At 38.0% G+C, this 19547-nt stretch overlaps 1 protein-coding gene across 1 annotated transcript in view; it reads left to right on the forward strand.

Moving 5' to 3' along the window:
* The window catches only part of LOC139713064 (uncharacterized), a 141296-nt gene extending 130668 nt beyond the window's left edge, over positions 1-10628 (forward strand). The window contains exons 20-29 of the mRNA XM_071624829.1: positions 763-1039; positions 1690-1781; positions 2355-2452; positions 3409-3520; positions 4692-4825; positions 5502-5691; positions 7292-7434; positions 8005-8994; positions 9430-9520; positions 10372-10628. Coding sequence (XP_071480930.1) covers positions 763-1039; positions 1690-1781; positions 2355-2452; positions 3409-3520; positions 4692-4825; positions 5502-5691; positions 7292-7434; positions 8005-8994; positions 9430-9520; positions 10372-10419 — 2175 coding nt within the window. The 3' untranslated portion in view covers positions 10420-10628. The remainder of the gene's footprint in view (positions 1-762; positions 1040-1689; positions 1782-2354; positions 2453-3408; positions 3521-4691; positions 4826-5501; positions 5692-7291; positions 7435-8004; positions 8995-9429; positions 9521-10371) is intronic.
* Positions 10629-19547: the final 8919 nt, after the last annotated feature.

Below are 19547 nucleotides of genomic sequence, written 5' to 3' on the forward strand. Positions count from 1 at the left end.
GTGTACTTTGAGTGCCAATTGACACAGAAAACCCCATAACATTGTACACTCTGTCCAAAGTCCTGGCACAGAAAGAGTTAACCCTTTGTATGCTTTGCATACTGACTGACACCAAAAACCCCATGGCCTTGTACACACTGGTCAAAGTCCATGGCAGAGAAAGGGTTAGCTGCTGTTACCATGCCTCCTACTGCTTCTCCTCGATCCACCTCCTCTTCCTCCTTGTGTTCCTCATCTATAAACAGAGATTTATTCTGACTTGGAAATAGGCCAGTGAAGATTATAAATGGCCTGTGGCTTCATTAGCTGAGATGGTAAAATTATTTTCTCAGATAGGGTCGACTTTTAGCTGGTATGTATACTTTGTAGCAATTCAAATGATGAAACAAATGGAAAAAAATAACTTCACCAGTGGGATTTGATTGGGGGATAACTATTTTGTAGAGATATTTTATAAAGATCTCTGATTAAGACAATTTGTTATTTGAACAAGCATTTAACCCGTTGAGGGCGAGTCCCAGGTACTGTATACTCAGGCAGGTGCCTGTGGCAAATGCGTGTTGTAGCAAAATCAGTCCATCCTCAATGGGATAATAGTAATGCAAGCCACAATTCAGGTCTGATTAGCTGAATGAAACAAACTGCTTGATGTTGCATAGCATTCTATTCTGTGGAGTGCTCTGCTTATTGTTTTTAATGAAATGACATATCTCAAACAATTGATTAATCCGTACCCCATTGATGTTTTCTCTGACTACACAGATTGTAAAGGACAACAGTAAAGATTTTCAGTCTTGGAGCTGGATTGAGGAGCGTCAGGCCTACTACATGAACAATCTCCAGAAGGTCTACGAGGAGCAGAAGCGGGCACGGCAGGAGTTTGACCGGCAAGAGGGACTGACCAATAGCCTCTCGGCGACCGCGACAACGACAACAACTGTGGTGGGCGACACCGCGCAGAGCAGGGAAGACATCCCGAGCCATATAGAGGCGTCGGATCAGGATCTGAAGATGGACTGTGGGGTGGAATATGCGCAAGGTGGGTGTTAGATGGACCTAGTTCACAGGGCGCTGATTTGGCTCTGTCCGTAGCGCATCTGCCTCCAGACGCGAAGGGCTCGTGCTCAATTCCCGAGTCTAATTGAGCAGTGTTGTGTGTAATCATACACTCCCCTCTATTGAGAGGCAAAACACTCTGTCCTGTGGATATGATATGAAATAGAGATCCCATGTGTGAAAGAGTCACAATGCATGCGCGTAAAAGATCCCGCTTCATTCATACATTCATCGTAAAGAGCAGGTTGCATAACCTGGTGAAGTAGTCCTGCCTCATATCCAACTGGACCCCATGGAGGACCAGCTTTTGCAGCTGAATATGGGCTATCAAGCCATCTTCTCAGATGGAAAAATAAAACAAACAAACAAATCTTAACTGGATCCTTTGGGGTGAAGATAGAAGGTGAAGACACTTGCCTTTCATCCAATTATATATATGTTGTCTTTCTTTTTTGATTGTTTGAATCACTTTGTATCTCCTTAGCAGATTAAGTCTTGTCTGTGTCCAAATATTTGAGAAAATGGAAACTAAGATGGAATTTCCCTTTAAGGGGAATAAAAGAGGAAATAAGTTGGCTTGTGTCAGTACCCTGCATTGTGCTTTACCTCTTGACTGTGATTGGTTCATTTCAGGTGGCTTGTTGGTGTGTCGTGGTGACATCAGACAGGGCTGGATCAGTAGGGTGGATGTAAAGCTGTGCTCCAAGCAGAACATTGGAGTCAGGGTGAGGCAAAGTTTTGTATGATGTTTTTGTATTGTTTTATCAGAGAATTCACTCATACAAACCTACTGGTCACCTACAGATGTTCAAAAATCCATTGCAGTTGTATTTACAGTGCTCAACGTTAACTATGTCCCTGCTACGTGGCCCTAGGCAACTAAAAGTATGATATGTCGGGCCACAAAACCTCCAAATAGTCCTGACATAAATCTAGTGCTTTCCTGATATTTCACATTCACCTGTCACCCACAGATGTTAACAATTACATGGCCTTTAATGCTCATGTACTCTTTGATTACTGGGCCACTATTTGTGTGGTCGGCTTTGCTTTGTTTATGTTAAAAAAGAAATGGAAAATAGCACATGCCTTGTATGACTGTTCAGTAGATAAGAATTGAATGATTCTAGACCAGTGTATGTACGACGAGTTTGTGTACGCAGTTTAACTCAGAAAACCGCTGCCAATGTTTTTGATGCTGTGATTGAATTATTTGATGATGTTTGTAACAACACACCATTTGTCTACTACATTCGTCATTGATCTATTTGCCACATACATTGTTGTTATGTTTATAGTTGGACAGCCGTGTGATCTGCTTGACCATGGCTGGCCCAGACTGTGTGCTACTCGGAACTCTCTCTTGGTTTCTCTACCTCTTCAATGTGCAAACTCAGTAAGTCACATCTCAAAAGACAGTCCCAAGTTTTGAATTTGGAATTCCAAATGCATTCATATGTGAAGTAGTCTTTCTTTCATCACTCAACTAAATGGTGGCAATGTGTATTTGTGTATGTAAATCTTTGTCCAGCAGAGATAAAATACTCTTTTTATTAACCTGTTGATTGTCACATTCTTTTGTGCTTTATTCAGTTGTCATTTTTTCCTTTGACACAGCTGCCAACTAGTCTGTTTCGACTTTATGTTTTGTCCTCATCCAAAAGAAGAAAATTTGCTTTTTATGTTGACATTATGATTTTTCTGAAATTCAGTTTAGTATGATTTGCATTCAGCATATTCATATCACTAAAATCAAAAGGTAATATTTACAGTAATCAGTTCTTAGCATGCACAATACCACTGGATGGTCTTTATGCGCGATGTTTTTTTTTTTCTCTCTCTCTCTCTCTCTCTGCAACATTTCTGGTTGTCAGTGGTTGGCATGGTATGTTTTGTCCTCATCCAAAAGAAGAAAATTTGCTTTTTATGTTGACATTATGATTTTTCTGAAATTTGATATAGTGTGATTTGCATCCAGCATATTCATATTACTAGAATGAAAAGATAATATTAAGAGTAATGAGTTCTTAGCGTGCATAATACCGTAGGACATGGTCTCGATGCATGACATTTCTTGTGTTTGTTTTTTGGCTCTACAACATTTTTGGTTGTCAGTGGTTGGCAGCTCTGCTCTTGGATCATTTAACCAAAGTTTGTTATGACATTACACTGAATTTCAATAACTGGCCATTTTGTAAACTTAATTCTTTTTCTGTTAAGATACAACTTGAATCTTTCCATGCAAGGAATGTTATTCATTTTCCACATAAAAGAATTATGAGTATTGTCTGTGTGTTTGGCAGCTATATGTTATTTTCATGGCTGCATTGCCTGTCTCCTTGGTTATTTCAGGCAAGAGCTCTGGTGTGAGAGACTGCGAGACACCCCGCTGTGTGTGGTCCACCAAGACAGCACCAGGAATGTGTATGTGGGACTAGCAGATGGCACCCTAGCTGTCATGGAGGTATTAACCCTTTCTGTAACAGGGACTATGCACACTCTGTACAACGCTATAGGGTGTTTCTGTTCCAGTCAGCACTCAAAACACAAAAAAGGATAAAAATGTTATGTGGTTACCTGCAGGCAAAATAATGGTAGAGCTAAAACTAATTAAATACTCAGATTTCACTCAGAAGAAGTTACTCTCTTTCATTGTTTTCAATTTTAATGATACATACTGTCCATGGTACACAATCTTATTTAATATTTGACATTCACTCGTTCCAGTACTGATCATTCTTGAAGCTCATGCACATATACATTTTCTCTGAAACTGAAATACTGCCATTCACAAAGGGTAATTAACACTCTTTAACCTGTTGAGGACGGTTTGATTTTGCTACAACACGCACTTCCCATAGACACCTGCCCGAGTATACTCGGGACTCATCCTCAATGGGTTAAGAGGAATAAGAGGAGATCTTGTTTATTCATGATCACACCAGTCACACATCAGAAATGATGTGTTCTATCCAAAGATCAAGTGATTTCAAGTATAATATTTCTTGAAGTTCTTAGCTTTTATAAATCAAAACATCTAGAAGAACAGAGTTCATCTTCTGTCCATAGTGATACTGTAGACGTCAATATTTTCGCGCGATTAATTTTTCGCGCTGAGCGGCTCGAAAACGTATTCGCGGGTTCTTAAATTCGCGCTCCGCAGCAGGTTACTTTACTGTAGTACACATTCACTGCTTTCATCCAAAGCCTCTGCTACATAGCTTGCTATGCCAGCGTACGACAAGCGACGTAGCGAGCGGCTTGACTGCGAGTACAAGCACTCAAATACGTAGTACAGCTGTGACTCTAGTACCGTAGTCATGGGGGACTGTAGCATCGATGCGTGCGGTGCACACATGCATGCTACAGTACACAGCAATCTAGGGTATCGTCTCTTCGCACAGTACTAGTAGCGTAAACATGCCTGTACATTGTACTACGTAGCAGTATCATCGATGAAGCGCACACAATTCATCCCGTTCAAAACGTGCGTAGAAAATTGTGAAGATATATTCGCGCGTTTTTGAATTCGCGCTAGCCGAGCGTATCGCGAAATCCGCGAAAATTAATGTACCGCGAAAATTTCCACGTTTACAGTATTGCATTTTCAAATTTCTTGCCCACCTCCCCCCCAGGGCATCAGTAACTCCCAGCCGTCGGAGGTCTTCTACCACGCCATAGGGGCTTCACCTGTCAGGTGTGTCCAGCTTGTGCCGGACCTCAATCAGATCTGGTGTGCCTCGGGCAACTCGGTCAACATACTGAACAGGTGGGTGGCATGAGATAAGAGGGGTGGGGATTTCCCCCATTTTGAGGTGTAGAAACTTTTAGGACAGAGTCATTTTGGTCACCATAATGTGTTGGTTTGTGGTGAGAGGTTTGGGGAAATGTACTCACTTGTAGCATGAAAATTTAACTGTGGCATTTACCCTCAGTAAAGCAGGGTATCATTTGAGAATGTAGCTTTAGCATCACCGATGCTAGAGTTTCATTTCTATAACAGTGTTGAATGTCACATCTGCTTTATTCTCTTTCGTTTTTAAGTTGTGCAAATGCCTTCTTTGCAAATGAATCAATATCCAGTTTTCCACCATCATGCTACCACAAAGCTCTTAGTATAGAGCTTACTGGAAATTCATTCCATTTAGAATTTAGCCAATTAAGACTTTCTATACTTTAGAATTGTACTAGAAATCATTTCTGAAAGAATTTCATGGGAGTAGGACAGTAGATGGCATTTGTACCCAATTGTATGCTATTAGATTGTTAGGAATATTATTTGTTTTATCCTGAAATGTACAGATTTATTTTTAATGATGTTAATCATACTGGCCTATAACTTCAGTCTGGAGGTATGAGAGATTAAATGAAATTAAAGCCATCTTCCAGGGGTAAAGGTGTCTGTAAATTATGAAACAACCCCCATGCTTCTCTCTCCTATGCAGCTCCCTCAATGTTGTTGATGGCTTTGAGGTGTCCAAGAAGACCAACGTCCACATTCAGAGCTTGACCATCAGCCAGAGGGGGGCGTGGATCACCATGAGGGGGTCACCTTACATCACCCTCTGGGACGTCCACTCCCTCACCTGTCTCCTTGTCTACAACACCTCATCTGACCAGATGCCCATCTACAAGGTGAGACCAATGTACTGTATGCAATGGAAAGAAATGTTAACCCATTGAGGATGAGCTGACTTTACTATGTCACACATTATCTATAGACACCTGCCCGAGTGTACTCGGGACTAGTCTTCAATGGGTTGATAGTACTTGCATAGTCACACTTTGTTCTCTGCTTCTGTCCTTTGTCTTACTGGAGCAATAGTTGTATCTTTCCATAATTGTCATGGTCTGCTAGTTAATCTGCATATGTGACCCTGCATCACAAAACCAACAAAAAGGACAGTCGCCAGACATGGATTTTTGGTTAAGGGCAGATTCTTAAAGAGCAGACTCTAAGCTTTAAAATGATGTATAACTCAATTCAAATGGACTCCCCTAACCTACTAGAAAGAAAGCACACTCTGGAATAGTGTGAACTGAGAAAAGAGGCTCTGAAGTACAGGTTCTATTCAAGCGCTTACTGTAAAACATGATATATTTGCGGCATGAAATTTTCGGGAATTGGAGCCGACGGCCTTTTTGGTGGCATGAAACTTTCGCGAATTGCCACTGGCGTTCAATGCATATAGTGTAGACAAGAAATTTCGCGTGCATTTTAATTTTGTGAATCTTGGCGCTTGCGAAATTCGCGAAATTAAAATGCACGCGAACATTCCTCGTTTTACAGTAATCTTTACCAAGTCGTACTAGCTGTGCAATGAAAGGGACAAAACACAGGATGTAAACCACTGGAGCAACAACAATGAAGGGATTATCAGATTAAGCTGAAATTAAACATGTTCTATCAACGCATTCTGTCCATGATTAATGCCAACTTTCAAGCAGTGGAGTTATCCTTTCAAAAGTTATTAGACTTGAAAGTGAAGAGTGTGTAAAGGATTTCAAGAAATGAAAAGGGAACTCTATGACATACTTGATCATTCTATTCTCCCCAAAAAATGGGTTGTAGAAAATTGCTTAAAATACACTTTCCCATTCATGTCATGATCCCAAACTATAGAATAATGTAGAAGAAGGATATAGCTCTTTCAGAAAAGATGAAAATTCAAGATTGACTCAGTTGACCCATTTCACCTTTTTTGAGTCCTCATGTAAAATCAAGGGGTGCAGTCAGAGTTTGTCTTTTTAATAGTCAATCCATTTTGTGACTGAAATCTACAGTTTATCCAGCAAGAAGCTGATGGGTGATGGATTAGCATGCATTGGCCAGCAAAATTTTGCTCTCTTGCCCAACTACGTAGGCAACCTCGATTTGTTCCATAACATACTTCACTGATTGTGGGGTGAAGAAAAAGAAGATTTATGCAAACACTATATTTCAAGCATTATATGTATTGGTAGGAGTCATGAAGAGAGGGTTTTTGTGAGGTCAATGCTCAAAACAGTGTAGGGCCTACTGCTCGATAGTTCTTTTATTTTGGGGGGACCAGTGTGTGGTGAATTCGGACTAATGCTTCTTTTTGGAAAAAAAAATTGATACATCTTTGTAGTACCTTGTCTGCATCATATTTGCTGTACCATCAAATACCTGGAGATTAGGGAAATTTCACCTGGAAGTTGATGAGCTGTCTCAGGATTGACTTAAATAGAATGTCTTTATTCTGCCATTCAGGTGAAGAATGACCAGCCGTTCATGTCTAGGATTACTGCTGTTCTGCCCTACAACAACACACTTTGGGTGGGCACAGCTGACGGTCATCTGGCCATTTATGATGTGGTGGAGGTGGAATATCCAGCAGCAAAACCAATCAGCAGGTGAGAACAAGAAGAGCAACCTATGTCTTCTTGACGAGTAGCAACGAGTTTGCTTTATAAAATAGTCTCACTTTTTTCGTCTCACTAGGCACTTTACACCTACAGTGTAGTATGTACCATTACCTGACTATTGCTAATTTATCATGCTATTATATTAAAGGTATTGTTTACCATTTGGAGCAGTGATTTCAAAAATGTTTGAAATACCACATTTGTTGAATATGTGTAGGTCAGTTGTATTACAAGACATCCTACCATGTAAAAATTTGGCAATAAAGCCTAAAATAAAAGAAGATATCACTATTTTTCTCAATAAACCATAACTGTAGAGTGTTTAGTCTAGAAACATTTTTATTATAACTATTGTTCACATTTTGCGTATTTAACAGTACTTAACATAAATTATACCAATTCATTTTTTTTTTATATTGATTGTTTCTATCCCTAACTCACATTTAAGAACTATTTTGAAGTATTAAAGCTGGGTCTGTAAGATGAAATTTGCATTAGAAAGGAAATATGTAAAACCTTGATTTGGTAATAATGTTCTGATTGTTGTATTGTTTGCAGCAGGTCTGTGGAAGAGCTCGATGTCAGGTCAAATGCAGATGAAGATGAAGGAGTCGTCTACCAGAGCGATGAAGATGCCACTGGTTCGGAAGATGAGAAGATGTCGGAAGCCGAGAGGAGCTCTCAGGAGAACATTGTGGACAGCGGGATGGGTGGGAGCAAAGAGGCGCTCAAGTCTGGTGATGAAGATGATGAGGAGGAGGGGGAGAGGAAAAAGAATGGAGTACAGGAGCAAGGACCAAAGAATGCTGTCGAGGGAGAGGAAGGGAACAACATCAACAGCCGCCGAGCAGAGCTGACGCTGCCCGTCATTGAGACGGCCGAATCCAAGATGAGGAAGTCGAAGACCCTGGAGGAGTTTGTCGTCGTCGGCAAGGACGACGAAGGCGCGCTCGAAGTGGAGCCGGCCATCTTTGACGCCGACGTCAAGAGCGGGGACGGGAAGCACGCGGCACGGGACTTTGCCATGAAGAGCCGCCGCGCGAAGAACACGCGGAAGCGCCTGGACAGCCCCCGCAACCTGAAGAAGCTTCTCAACCCGCGGCATAAGTCATCGTCCAGTGAAAAGTCTGGAGAAGACTCAACATCTCCACCAAGCAGGACGGGCACACACCACATCAAGTCCAAGGACAGGGTGCAATCCATGCTAGGTAAGCTGACCCACCGGACGTCCACCAAGAAGCAGCGAAAGTACCGCTACAGTCGGGAACTGCGGGAGGAGACCAGGCGAGGCTCCCGTTACGGCGTGGACACCAAGGTCGACGCCCCACTACCGGACACGCCTGAGATACCAAATGGGGCGGGGCAGGCCACTCATGACATGCTGATGGTACCGGACGAGAATTGCAGCTCATCCAGGCTCTCGATGCTGTCTTCTAACGGCATGACCTTTGACCCCTCAGAGATTGATGTCTACCAGCAGTGTGAGCTGAGGTGTGAGGCCAAGAGGAAGATATCGGAGCATCAAGTTCGCATCCTCGTCTTGACAAGGTCTGTGGCATTTCTCAGAGTTTCTTTAATGCAAAGTGACTCAATGTTTAGTTGATAAAAATGGAGTAAAACTAGCAAACAGGATGGTAGAAGTTCCATTCAAATCAAGTATAAAGTCAGAACATTAATGATTCTTAAAGCTCCTCATGTTTTCTTTCAAATAATTTGAGGTGATAATGTCATTGCCACAGAAGTCTCAACCTTGATGTGCACGCAGATCTTCCCACACAAACTTTTCTCTGTGTGTGTGTGTGTGTGTGTGTGTTTGTGTGTGTGCATGAATTGGTTTTTAAGTAGCACAAGTCTTCAATTAGGAAGTTTTATTTTTATCTCACAGACTTCAGAGTGCCATTCATGTCTGGCGCACTGATTGCCAGTTATATGTAGTTCTAATTTTGGCATTTGTCATGGTATGTGTTCTACTTTCCCCCACAGTCTGGAGGACAAGCAGCCATCTGTCGTCAGCTGTGCCGGTTACTATGGCGACGACGAGTCAATATTGAGATGGACGTGCCACACTAGAGAGGTAATGTCATTTGCCTGGGCTGTTTTCTACTTTATTGTCTGATGATCTGTCAGGGAAAACAGTGGCCTTCAGTGGGATTCATTACCCTTTCCTTTTCTCCTCCTCCAGCATCTGCCACCATTTCTTCAATAATTGTGACTTGTCGTTAGTTGATGGGTGTGATTCATTGTCAAGGGATACTCATTGGCCTGACATACAATTGTAGCTGGCAGGGCTTCATTTAGCATCTTTGGAAGTAGTAATTGGAGAATGCATGTGATGTCAATCGTCGTTCCTTTTTGGGACAAGTAATCATCACAGATCAGGAGTTGAATGAAATATAATTGGATCTAATCCAAGTCATATCAAAATCAGTAAGATGGGAGCTAATCAGCCAAAGTATGAAATGAATCTCTTTATTCCTCAGTTTTTGACTGATAGTGAAGTGGCATCTGTAGATATTGAGTTGATTAGATAACAACCTAGTGGTTACTTTAATATTCAGTGCACTCCATTGTAACTACAATGAAATTCTTGTTACTATGAAGTAAAATATCCGGGTCCCCAAATTATTGTCTACATATATCTTTATATACTTCATTGTTCAGCTATAACCAAATTTCGATATAACAAAGGAAAACTGCTGGTCCCAGGAAATTCGTTATAACATGAGTTGTATTCACAGAGAAACTCAGATTAATACAAAAGATTTTCTGCAAGTAAAGGTATTCATTATCATGTCCTAGCTGTGTCAAATTTGCTGTGAATGACAAGTACAAAATGAGACACGACCAGTCTTGTACAATTTTTATGCCTGTAGATTTGCCGTTACATGCTAGTAATTGGTATATATATGTTGTTTGTTCTTGTAGAATGTGTGGATGCAGGTTCCCATAGAGGACATCACAGAAGGGGCATGACTACCTGGGCATCATGTGTGAAGAGGCGTGGCCACATCCATGAGGTGGGAGTGGCAAAAAGTAGGTGTGGCCAATCACCAAAGGTACTATAAACAGCTCAGGACACGTGGACGAGGTCAAATGCCAGCTGTGTGGATAGATAATGACATGATAATTTATGCGACAATTATAAGTGATAAATAATGACTGATTACATTCTACGAATGAAATTGAAATTTAAAACAACTCCCTACTGTTCATGGGGGAAAATGTTGCAAGACATTGAGGAGAAATGTATGATTACTGTCATTGCAAATACACTCTGTATGTTAACATGAGAAGGGCACATAGTTGCTAAAACATGTTATGATCAGTTTAGAAACTTGCAGTGGGCTGACACAGAAAGTATATGAAGAGTTTTATCACAAAATGACTTAACTCCGTTCTTGTCAGTTCATTTGCGATAAAACCTGCTAAAAACAAAGAAAACAATATGGAAGTGTGAGATATTTTTTATCATAACTTAAAGCGTATTCCTTGTTATGCAACAAGTGCGATATCTTTGGAAAGGTGTTATTTGGCTCTGTCCGATGATGGACTAAATTTCGAATGTCTTAAAATGGTGCTTGATTCATGTTGCGATAAAACTCTTCACGTATAATGAGTATCTAAGTCTGTGACAGGGAGCCCAATTCATTCCTTTCTCTTCAAGATCAAGAGTAGTGAAAGCAGCAACAACATTTGCAGAGGAGTTAGCAGGTGTTAGAAGAAGAAAAACTATTAAAAAAAAGCAAAAATAATGAAGTTGACAATAATCTTGTTGCTTTAAAGTTATACAAAGTACATTGGAAATTTGCTTTTTAAGAGAGAAATATAGGCTGATTTTTTTTTACTTGTGCAGTTGTGTAAACTTTGAACAAGCATCTTAACCAGGCATGATGTTTAAACATATTTCATTTTTTTTTACAAATTTCAAATATTACCAAACTTTTAAAGATTTCAAGTATACATAACTAATAAAGAATTCAAATATTCCTAACTATTAAAGGGAAGCACATGACTCCAGAGTGGTTAGTATTTGTGGAAAGCGTTTGCAGTGCCCCTTACATTGTATCTTGTAAGGACATTATTGATCAGCTTGCCAAATGGGTAATTTTCCCAATTTTGGTATATTCCTTTTCTCTTATTTTCCACTTTTAGGATGATTGTTTGTCGATGAAATGACAGGATGCGTGGAAGCAAGACATAAAGTACAAGCCATATTGGCAGTCACGCTATTAATTAATTGCTCCGTGTGTTTGCGGTCATTGAAAAGAAGAGCCAAATATGTGAATGTAAATCTCGCATCTGTATTTTGCTGCTCCTTGTGTATTGTAAAGATGTTGTGTAAGACAAATGATGTGATATTTTTGTAAACTCTCAGCAGTACTTCGTGAAATGTAAGTACAAACTCTCTCCGCGATGTTCCATTTCTGATGCACTGTAAGGATATGAAAGCTGTTGCTATTAAAAGAATAACCAACAAAAGCCAAGAACAATTAAATTGCATATCTATACTTGTAAATATGTCATGTCCGCGGAAGATACAAGTTTCTTGTTGTGAATATATTCTTTGCAGGTCCATGGTGATTATGGTAATTGGTCATAAGTTGGAGTAGAGCATGATATTCGACAGAAATAGCTTAGCCAGTCTTAAGATATCAACTCTAAGTTAGGATAATTCCAGCTGCACCACTCGTGGGGTGCGATTTTGCACCTTGCTCAAGTAGTAAAACAGTATAGTGTGTAAAGATCAATTTATTTCAATGTGTCTCGCATGTTTTACAAATATAGATTGTAAATACCTTCAATTCACCAGACAAAGAATGATCTATTTATTTTTCTGTACATTCATTGCTGGTCAGAACAGCCCCATCGCTGTCAAGTAAGATTTCTTGCCATGAGGGTAGCGTCGTATCTTGTTGTGACATTTGTTTGAATGAGTTGTTACGAAACCAGCCGAAGTTTTTGTTTCCATTTCTGTAATGTGATATTAATGATTCTGTGTAGACAGCGTCAAATGCTTGTCTTCTTCAGTATAAAAAAAACCAAAACCTCTCTGTCTCACTGACATTGTTCTGGTACCAGTGATGATTACATCACAATAGCCCTTGTAAAATCAAAATGCAATTACCGTGGAATGTGTGTGTGAGTGTATGTGTGTGTGTCTTGAAGAGAACAAGAGAGAACCGAAGATGTCGGGAATTGTTAGCCAGAGAAGATCAAGTTTACATGTACGTGTTTCATACACCCAAACTACACATAACCCCTGAGCAACTCAGATTTACTCACATTGCAGTAGTTCTTGTATCATCAAGTATACCTGTCTGCATGCAATAGAAGGCCAAATACATGCAGCAATAGGTTTTAATAATCCTTCAGTGCGATGAGCATTGACTATTCAGTTTTTATAGTTTAATACCCTTGTGTGTTCTCCTTTGGCTGATGTCTGTGCATGCCTTTGCTGTTGGTTCCCGTTTCAGTCACAAAACAGACCCGAACCTACATGTAGCAAAACAAGACATGTATGAAATGAATAGAAATGGTGATTAAAAAAGAACTCTTCATTCATCTTTTCAAAACACTGGCATAGTTTTGTTACAAAGAAAGTTGTTTTGGAAGAAACAGTCCAATTTTGTATTCCCGGAAAATCTCACAAGGTATAGTAGTACACCTTTATGGCATACAATTTTGTGTATCAACCGTACAGGAGTTTGAATTTTTGGAAGATCACAATCTGTTTCAGACTGTTAACAAGGAGTTGGGTATGTGTGGCTATGTTTATGCACGAGGTACTTTTGAGTAATATGGGTGATTGCAGTCACATTTGTTTTTGTTGAATATGCACTCATGATATTTATCTCCCTTCACACTGCAGTGAAACAGAGAGAAACTTATAATCCCCGTTTGCGATGGTTTCACTCTAAACGACTTGGCCGTTTGTCTACAATAACTTTGCAGTGTATCTGACCTTAGATCTTTCTTCTAGATTGTGATAAAAGAAGAGAGGCCACAGAATGCTTTAACAAGCAGGCATGCATAGAAAATATCAGTATGTTAGTCCCATTGTATTTGATAAAGTGTTGCTGTTTTGTAGCGGACAATATTACAGTGTGGATGGATGTCTCTGTGGCGCCAGTATGAATATCTGTGTATATCTTTGTATAACATTTGCCGTTGCATACATGTATGCAAACAGAAATTCGATGTGATTACCAATTGTCATCTTCTTGCTGTTGCCATGGAAACTTGTTGAAAAAAAACACTAATAACAAGCTTTGCAATAATCCTGATATTTTGTGCAAGTGGAGTTTCCATCGTGTCACCTTTTTTTCCCAAGAAAATGTTGCATTCCATAAGGCATGAATAAATTACATATTTTCAATACGGTGATAAAATCAAAACTGATTTGTATGAAATGTAAGTTGGTGTACATAATTCTTGACATTTTTTGTAGAAAAAAAGAAAGAAAATGAAAAGAAATGACTAAATCCTTGAAAATCATGTAGCAGATAGATTATTGACACAAATATGTAGACTTGACAGCTGTTATTTCAATATTTATGATTCAATCGCGTAGTGTGTAAATAGATTGAGCACATAATCAAGGTACGATTACTGGTAACAAGTTAGTTGAGCTGGTGGTGATTGTACAATAAGTGTATTTAATTAAGGACTGTGCTCAGTGATTGGTGTGTATCTAGACTATATACGACAAACCTTGATTCCGAGATGTCACTGCAAATATGTAGCAAGAACAGACTGTGATGTGCAAGTACACCTGACCTACGACAACTTTTACTCAGACTTGTCTTATTTTTCTCATTTTTTACAACGGTGAAAGATGCATTATGAAAGAAAACCCCTTTCTACTGCACTCTGCTCATTTACCAGTAGTTCAACACTAGGATTTGTCCATCAGACCATGTTTATAATCATTTGTAGATATTGGAACTCTTCATTGAATACAAGCAAAAGGTGAAAAAACAAATTCTAGGAGGGCATTTTTATTTGTTGACCATTACAGGGCCCCGTTTTATCAAAAGATAAAATCGATTTTAAATGTCCTTACCATACAGGTTGCCATAGACTTAGAGTTGAAATCAACTTTATAATCAATCTTAACTCTTCATAAAACAGGGCCCTGGTCTGATAATGGGTGCATCGCTATTATGTCATAAAAATACATCACATTGATGCAGCAACAACAGCAGCAAGAAATGAGCCACCACCCCCACACCCAAGTTCATCTCTTGGGGATTAGGGGGGAGGTGGTGGTGATAGTGATAACAGTACATCATTCCCTGAAAAAAATTTTAAAGGCTCTTTTTCTTGGACAGAAGAAAGACACCCTGGATCTTTTTGGAGGAAGATAATGTTTGGATTTTTCTCATCATGTTTTGGCACAGGTTTGTTGCAAAGATAAACCACCCAATTTCAGACAAAAAAAAAAAAAAAAAATTGTGGATACTTATGGAAGAATTTCTAAAGAGGAGTTCTACCTTTAAAAAAAAGAAAAGAAAAAGCACATTACGGTCAAGATTTGTCTGTGTGTGCCAAGTGATTGGCGTTATAATTCTTCAAGGGGTAATTATGAGTCAGAATTGGACATTCATAGTTCAGGGCATTATATTTTTTATCCACTTCCACACAGCTTTTATCACAAATGTATCCCTTTGTCTCTACAATGTCATGTGGTCAAACTTGCTGCGGAAAAAGAATGAAATATATTTAGTCACTACGCAAAGCACCATGAAGTCTCGTAAACTGTTCTCATGCACTGCACTTTAATGACGAAAAGATAATCAATATTTCAGTATGGATGATGTATCAAAATGAGGCAACTTCTATGTGGAAAAAGAAAGAAAAAAAAATGCATCATATATGTATTGCAAAATATAGCTTTTAAGATCCATGATTAGGAGTCTAGGTCAAGATACTCATAACCATTTTTATGTGCTTTGAGTGCCAAAAGGTACCAAAACCCCACATTGTTGTACACACTGTCCAAAGTCCCTGGCACGTGAAGGGACAACGGGCTAGCTTCATGTTCAGATTTATCCCTCTGCCTTAGGGATTTTACAGTGGCATTAACCGCATTATGGTCTTATAATAGCAAATGTGCACTGGTTGCTGTGGAAAGTTTTGTAGTAGTCTTCATTCTTACACTGATAAATGTTTATGCAAAGAAGTTCCTATTTCAGAGGCACGTGTTACAGTTCCAGACTGTTTACAAGTTATGGTTTTGAGAAGTCGTACTTAATAGGCATAACACTAGAAATTAATGTATTTTCGTCTTTATGAGAAAAAAAAAGGTGTTGATTATATGTTTTATTTGTATCATAGGATATTTGAGTTTGTGTATTGTGTTTAATTTTATATCTGCAATCATCATTGAATTGGTGCTTATTAGATTTTTGTGAATATTACTGTGTGAAGGAGACAAAAAGAGAGAGTGACAGAGACCGTAGACTTTGTGTACAAATATGTACCATGTGCTTGGAAGTTAGTGGGAAGGGATAGATACTGAAATTTCACTTGTATGGTGCTGACTATGTGTGGATTGATGTTGGCCAAGACTTTGGATCCTTTCTTTCACTTATTCTTTTTCCCCCACTTCTCTGTTTTCCAAATCTCTAGTATGCAATTAGTCTATGGATTGCTGACAAGACCGATACAGTCTAGATACAGTGGACTCCCATTATAACGAAGTCCTCGGGACCGGCAGTTTTCTTTTGTTATATCGAAATTTCGTTATAACCAAACAAATAAACAATAAAAATACATAGTGTGGATAACGTTGCAGCCTGAATTTTTACTTTGTTTTAACCGGAATTTCAGTACAACTGTGTTCAATATAACGGGAGTGCACTGTACAGTATATACTCTAGTCGAGTTTCTGATACCCGTCTGACAAGATTTGACTCCTAATACAAGGGTTTTATTTTTTCTGTCTTCCTATTAGCAAGTATCTTCTGTCTTTAATGCTTACTCAATCTTCTTTTCTGTGTTTCCCATTACCTTGAGAGTACTGTGTATTCTGTTTTTATTCACACTTTCCACCTTTGTTCTTGTTGAGTAAATAATTTTTTTCCTACATTTTTTTCTTTCATTTTAAAATTTTGAAAGCCAAATTATATATATGTGAGATTTCAATCCCTCAAAGATGTCCACTGTGCAAAAGATAAGGAACTGGTAAAGACTAGGTCAGCTCGACTATTAAAAGACAGGACTGAGGATTTGCGTTACCATAGAGATAAGACATGTGGGCCACCGTGTCGACTGCATACATGGCAGAGTGAAGAAAAGTGTACATGCTTGAACTCTTACAGTTTATCGCTTGACCTCGGTGTTCATTAGATTATATTATTCATTTCATGATTGTACATCTTTATGTAAAGGCATGCTTACGTGTGTGCAGAAATAAAACAACTACAAAATAAAGTGAAATAAAGATACTATATCTCGAGAGCTTTAACTGTAGTCTATTGTCATATCATTATGTATGTCTCTTCCTGTTTCCTTCAATAACTGGAGTGATAGTTCACAATTTTCTTTTGTGATGGTGCTTCAGAAATGTTTTGTATTCTCATTTCACTTTCATCTCATCTTATTGTACAATAGACTCATTTTAATATAATGTATTATATATATATATATATATATATATATATATATATATATATTCATACATATATACACACACACACATATATATACATATATGTATATGTATATATATATATATATATTTGAAGAAACAAACTAGTAGTGCATTTTTGGCCAATAAAGCATGAGTTTATTCGACTCAACAAGACTCCGGAAGAAGGTGTAGGATGCCAAAAATTTGAGTCGAATAAGCTCATGCTTTATTGGCCAAAAATGCATTACCAGTTTGTTTCTTCATTTCTTTGTGGAGCCAATACGTGAAATCTCAACATGTTTGTATATATATATATACATGTATGTATATATATATATATATATATATATATATATATATATATACATATATTCATTTATTTATTCTTTTAACTATTTATATATATGTACATATATACATGTATATATATATATATATATATATATATATATATATATATATATATATATATATATATATATATATATATGTATATACATATATTCATTTATTTATTCATTTAACTATTTATTTATATATATATACATATATACATGTATATATATATATATATATATATATATATATATATATGAAACACACTCTGGTTATACAGTAAAAGTGGACATTTTCGTGGTGTGGAAATTTTAATGCATTTCGTGCAACCAGAAACTAGCGTGAAAATAAACGCATTCAGTTATTTTTGTGTGTGTTATAAACACTATTTAATATTTTGGTTATGCAGAATTATAAACATGCAAAATTCATTATACCCAGCTGAGTGCGAAAAATTCGTTATGCAAAAAATAGCCATTTCTACACTTACAAAGTAAATGTTTGTCTTCATCCATGTGGTATCATACATGTAGTTTTGTTGTATACAGCAAACATGGATAAACAGTGTACCGTATATCATCAAAATTTCATAAATTTATTTCACCAGAGATCAATGCATGTACTTCTCATATGAGCATCTTTGTACAATAACAATAACATGGCAAACTTGATTTAGGTATCAATTTTCAATATAAGTGCACACAGTGTTTGCTGGATTGAATTCAAACCATTTACAATTTTATCCAGTATACTGCATTCCTGAATATGATTAAAAATTCTGACAGATATCATGTACAGCTGTACTCTGGCGTGCAAACAGAGAAGCATTCAAGGTGCAAATGGATGAGAAATGTCACTTTGACAGCAATACACAAGCATACCCCACAAGGACGACAAGATTTTAATGCAATACTGTGGTCCAGAAGACAGAACCTCGTTAAAAGGAGGTCAGATATTGCAAGATGATTGACAAAACGAGGTATTTTTGCAGGTCCTATTTCTCTAACTTGTTGACGACGAGTCCCAGGAATACTCGGGCAGGTGTCTTTGGGAAATGCGTCTTATAGCAAAATCAGCCCGTCCTCAATGGGTTAATATTGTTTTTGTTTTTATCCCTAATATAACGAATTACAAGACATAGCCAGGAAATTTCCATGGTTCCAAGCAGCTCCCTATAACAAGGTTCCCTGTAATTAATGCACAACTACTGGACAATCAAACGATATATATCACGCAAACACACTTGCAAGAAAACAACGGTGGTTGCATAAAGGCCTCGGACAATGGAAAGTAAGAATAAGGAGGGGGGGGGGGGAAGGTCACAAATGCCATACTCTAATCACCTGATTATTGGATAACCATATTAGAAATCTTGTGAATTAAGCCCTCAAATCACAACTACTGGCAACAAATTGAGAGAAATCAGCTCAGTATTACAAATTACAATTTGAAGGCCAGTAATGATCACAAAGAATGTCACATAGGAATGCAAAATAGTTGTAGCTGTCTTGTCACTGTAACATAGATTCACTTGCTTAGACACTTTCAGTAGCTGTATGAACAAAAGAAAATAAAAAGAAAAAAGAAAACAAAACTAAAAATATGGAGTTTATCTGTACTTCTTTGAAGAAGATTTGCACCCAAGAATGTTTTCTATAGAAAACAATTGTGGAGGATTATGCATGCAATATCAATCAGGTAATCATGACAAACACTGTACTGTGCTCTGGGGCTACTCTTCAGGTTGGATCCATTAATGAAGCATTTTCAATCATCGATTATCATTGATGATTGATCATACTGATAATACTGTATCATTGGTTGGATATCTATTGCCAATGTTTTGATACTCTTAACACCATGTAACATCCACCCAAGAGGTACATTATCCTTTTAAAATAATATTTGTGACCTGCTGTCAAAATCATCTCATTACTTTTTTTAGAAACTGAAAAAAAAAAAAGTATTCATACTCTACAAAATTACTGGAGGAACCTTGTTGACATTGAAGTTTGATAATCTTTCAAGAGTTTTACCATTTTATGAAAAAATGGTGGCTACTTTATTATTACAGGATATAAATTCCTTAACTGATGTTCTTTTTTTTTTTTTTTTTTTGGGGGGGGGGGGT

The sequence above is a fragment of the Diadema antillarum genome, unplaced genomic scaffold (genome assembly GCF_040938485.1).
Source record: "Diadema antillarum isolate AM-2024a unplaced genomic scaffold, OU_Dant_1.0 scf00000042, whole genome shotgun sequence".
NCBI classification, from domain to species: domain Eukaryota; kingdom Metazoa; phylum Echinodermata; class Echinoidea; order Diadematoida; family Diadematidae; genus Diadema; species Diadema antillarum.